Source organism: Ipomoea nil, unplaced genomic scaffold (genome assembly GCF_001879475.1).
Source record: "Ipomoea nil cultivar Tokyo-kokei standard unplaced genomic scaffold, Asagao_1.1 scaffold0869, whole genome shotgun sequence".
Lineage (NCBI taxonomy): Eukaryota > Viridiplantae > Streptophyta > Magnoliopsida > Solanales > Convolvulaceae > Ipomoea > Ipomoea nil.
The window spans coordinates 1,041,035-1,045,932 of NW_017617297.1; the positions used below are offsets into that span (position 1 = coordinate 1,041,035).

General features: G+C 28.9%; 1 protein-coding gene across 1 annotated transcript; it reads left to right on the forward strand.

Moving 5' to 3' along the window:
- Positions 1-292: 292 nt before the first annotated feature.
- Positions 293-3,770, forward strand: LOC109178752 (pectin acetylesterase 8-like). The gene is made up of 15 exons (XM_019328296.1): positions 293-364; positions 650-719; positions 883-921; positions 1,018-1,062; positions 1,155-1,237; positions 1,562-1,685; positions 1,767-1,846; positions 1,961-2,047; positions 2,226-2,350; positions 2,447-2,507; positions 2,625-2,678; positions 2,769-2,846; positions 3,017-3,101; positions 3,229-3,365; positions 3,601-3,770. Exons 2-15 carry the CDS (start codon positions 659-661, stop codon positions 3,709-3,711), a joined length of 1,170 nt encoding a protein of 389 aa, XP_019183841.1. The 5' UTR covers positions 293-364; positions 650-658; the 3' UTR covers positions 3,712-3,770.
- Positions 3,771-4,898: the final 1,128 nt, after the last annotated feature.

Here is a 4,898-nt window from a genome sequence, read left to right on the forward strand (position 1 = left end):
GCAAGGTAGACTCTTGTACATGGTATAACAACTCTTGGGGTTGAATCGTGAATTCGTGATAACGACTTGTACCAAACGAAAAATGCATGAATGCATAATAATTAATAATGCGGTGTTGCTTTCTCTAATGCGACTAACTGATAAGATGAAAGATTAGGTAATGACTCCATACCCATACCTATACTCGGCCTATAAATACATGTTTACTTGTTTTCTTTTCTTGCGCCAAACTTAACTTGTTTTCTTTATCTCATCTTCTGATCTTCTTCTCCTGAAGCTATACTATTACTGAGCTTCGTTTCTCCTTTGGATCCTTTCAAACTTCGATCACTTCAACCTTCTACGTCAGAGCAAGCCAATCAAGGTTTCTTCACTTCATTCTTCTCTCTTCAATAATATAATCTTTATTATGTTTTCAAATTTCATGATATATATGTTTTGGAATGTTTTATCTGGTATTGATTTTTCATGGATGGGAGTAGTATATAAGTAGTGATGCATTCTTGATCCTTTCTTGTTGGAGTGCTTGAAGTTTGTATAGAGATATGTATGGATCCATCTGTTTTATTATTTTTTCTTTTTCTTGTTTTCCAATTTGGGTAAGGTTAAAAATTAAATAATGACGTCAAATTTCTTTCCCACTGATTAGAGACTGGAAATGAAGAACTTTGGAGAAATACTGCTAATACTTGTCACTTCTCTTGCTCTGCTAAATGCATGTAAGTATATATTTCTCTCATTTTATCTCTATTTTATTTTGTTTCATAATTGCATGATCAACGGGAATTGAATGATTTATTTCATTTGTATATTTTTACTAGTCATTATACCGTGTTTTGTATTTTTTTTTGTTTAATTATTTTTCTTTTTTAATAATCATAGTGAGCCCAGCAAGTTTTCATGCAGCTTCCGATACCAGTGGTATGCAATTTATATAACTCTCTCTCTCTGTTTTTTTTTTTTTTTTTTTTTTTAATTTGTATTTATGAATTGTGTTAACCAAAATGTTTCTTTCAGGTAATGATACTTTGAATCCAACTTTTGTTAAGGATGCTAGGGCAGGTAATTCTTAACATTATACTACTACAAAATAAATATTTATACATGTGCAAAATAATGAGAATCTATGTTATTTAATTTGTATTTTTTGGTAGTTTGCTTAGCTGGAAATCCGGCCGCCTATTACTACTCTAAAGGCTTTGGCAAGGGGGTCAGTAATTGGATTGTATATCTTCGTGTAAGTCTTTAAAAATTTTCTTTAATTTTAATTTTAGTATTGTACTCTGTGCCACAATTTTGGAAGTAATTGGATTAATTATAAAAATATTTTAAGTATAATTTACAATGTTTGCTTTGTATTTAATTAGGTATTAACCCTAGTATTCAAATAACAAATGTATATATGCATTTTGTATATTGTAGGCTATGTGTATATAGTATGACTATTTATAGTTAAAAATAATTACTTAGGTAAATTTTACCGGATAATAATTTTTTAAAATGAATTTTACTCTTTATTTTTTTTTCAAAATTTTAATATATATACCAATCAAAATGCTAGGGAGGAGGATGGTGCATGAATATTACTGATTGCAAAGATTATATTCAAAGAAAAGGCGTTGGAATGAATGCTACCGCAACAACGCTTCGGAATCTGTTAAGCAGTGATAAGGAAAAAAATCCTGGTAACTTATATGTTTAAATTATGTACGTATTATGGCTTAACTTCATTTTAGATTCCTAACTTTGTTTTATGAAACTTTCAGACTTTTACAATTGGAATAGAATTGATGTTCGGTACTGTGATGCATCATCCTTTACCGGTGACTCGGAAATAATTAAAAACGTATGTATTATCTCAACTCTTTTACTTTTTAAATTGTAATTAACAATCGATGTGTTAAGATTATTTATTATGTTATTTTGTTTAATTGCACATCACTAAATTTGGATGTTTCAGGATACTAAACTTTATTTCAAAGGGGCAAGAATTTTCAACTCCATAATGCAGGAGTTATTAGATAGTGGGATGGGAAATGCAAAAAATGTAAGCATTTAAATCTGATACATGTATTAGTCCTTACAAATATTATTGTGTATTGTTGGAAATTTATACACGTGCAGTGGATTTTTTTTTTTTTCTATGACAGGTCATGTCATGTTTATAGTTTTTAAATAAAAATGTTCGTTTGACCTAATTTTGAATTAATCTAAATTATATATAGGCTCTTTTAGCCGGTAGTTCTGCGGGAGGAGTGGCTACCACAATATACTGTGATAGATTTAGACGTTACTTCTCTAACACTTCTCGCGTGAAGTGTTTTTCAGATGGTGGATATTTTTTCTTTTCGTAAGTTAATTATACTCTACATATCAAATCTAATTAAATGGGCATTTAATATGATTGCTTATAAGTACTGAATTTAACATGCAAAATTTTTAACAGGAAAAAGCACGGTCAAGAAAACACATTTCTGTCCATGTTTGACGGTTTGGTCAAATTACATGTATTATATTCCTCTTAGCTTAAATATTATACTTTGTTAAATTGATCTCATATTTTCTCCATAACTTTCAATTTATGCTTTTATTATATATCATATCCTGCGTTTTTGGTTAACTAGGGATCTAAAAACGCATTGCCTACGTCTTGTACTTCAAGATTAAGTGCAGAAATGGTAAGATATAACGGCTTAATTGGATGTCTTAACAACTTCATTTTTACTTCAAAGAAAAATAGTGTAACTGGTATTAAATTTTTGTTGCAGTGTTTCTTCCCACAAAATTTGCAAGCTGACATTGAAACGCCCATCTTTTTCTTAATGTCGGCGTTTGATCAAATTCAGGTTTGATTTTTTTTTTTTTTTCCAACAACAACCTTTATAATTAAGAATTTACCATTTCACCTTTATAACTATTATTTTAAGGAAAAAAAATGTTATTTCAAGCAAACACACCAATATAATGTAATTCCTTCATTTACACTAATTATTATGCTCTTATATATGTTCTACAGATAGAGTATACAATGGTCACAAAAGAATTTGATGCATGTGCTAACGGGAGGAATTGTTCTTTGAATCAAATTAAAATCATGCAAGGTTCGAATCAATAAATGCTTACTCTCTTTATATATAATTAATTTAATTACTTAATTGAAGATGTTTCAATGGTTCAAAGTTATTGCTCCATTTTTACTTGATATATATTTTCATGTTATCATTTCAGATATTAGGTCCGAGCTGTTGTCAGTATTGTCTAAACAATCCCACAATTCCAAAAAAGGGATCTTAATTACCTCTCCATATGGCCATGTTCAAGTTCTAGGCCCTTCTTGGTATTTTCGTGCAGCTAAAACGGGAGAGGTAATGAGGCAATTTTTTAATTTATTTTTTTTAAGCACAAATGCATTTTGATTATTGAGTAACATATCATTATTGGCTTCATGCATATACATACTATATGATATAAAGCTGATATAAATAGCTTTTAAGAATGCATGCAATTATTAAACTTAAAGATATCCTCCTTTTTAAAAAACTTGTGATCGATTTATCTTTCATCATTCTAATTGATATGCATTGTTTTTTTCTTTTACAGACAATTGAAAAGCTTTTTAGCGAATGGTACTTTGACATCAAGGATGTTGAAGTGATTGATGAGAACCCGTGCCCATATTATAATTGCTTATCAAATTTGTTGGGTCTGTAAAATAAAGAAAAGACTAACTACTGGGTTTGTAGATATTTGTTGTGGAGTGCTAGCTTGAAACTATGGATGGTTGTTTATCATATTCAGAATTTGCTTGTTTACATATCATTTAAATTTCAAATATGTAAAAGTTTATTTTCATATAAATGTAGTGGAATGAAACAATTTTATTGAGAAAAGTAATGATTGATTGAATCAAGAAAGTTATATCCATATAATCAACAAAATTAATTAATACTCAAAACAATGTTTATTTTCTAATGTTTTAAATAATTGAAATTGAAACTCATTTCTAGATTTTATGCACACATGTATCACTAATTTGTAAAATTAACATTATTGAAAAGATAATACATATATAGAAGAACCGATACTCATACAATATGTGGAAGTAGAATTAAGATTGAAAAGATAAGATTACAGTGAAGAGTTGATATATATGTGGAAATAGAATTAAGATTGAAAAAATAATGATTATAATGAAGAGTGATATAATTATTTGATGTACTACTAACTATGATTTTATCAATAGATTAAATTTAATTTAAAGACAAAGTGAATTTCACAATCGTGGTTGAATTGCAACCTTATACATACTTTCACATGAAATATTCATACCCATCTAATATTTTTTTTTAAAAAAAAAGAAAAAAAAATTCATACCCATCTAATATAATATTTTTCAAAGATAACATTAGCATAAAAAATATAACATACTCTAAAATAATCCTCAAAAGTAATAAGCAGTCCATAATAAGTATATATGGAGCCCCCACAATGCCTATATTTTATAGCTTTGGGTCGTTGCAATAGGGATGTTAACCGGGACAATCTGTTCGGATTTATATATATATATATATATATATATATATATATATATATATATATATATATAGGGATGCACTCAGGTGCGAATAAGTGCTCAGGAGGGAAATGCGAACGAATCAGCGCGCGACACGTGTCCAGATCTAATAACTTTAAAAAAAACGCGGTGACATTTTCGTAAATTATTGAACATCGAAGTGCAAGTAAAATCACTTACAAGTGCACCTACTTTTACCTATAAGTGCATGTAATTTTGCCTTGTTAGCATTCACTTTCCGCAAACATTCATGCACCTGGGTGTGCTTATAACTATCTGTGCAACTATTTATAACTATAGGTGCAACTACTTATAACTATAGGTG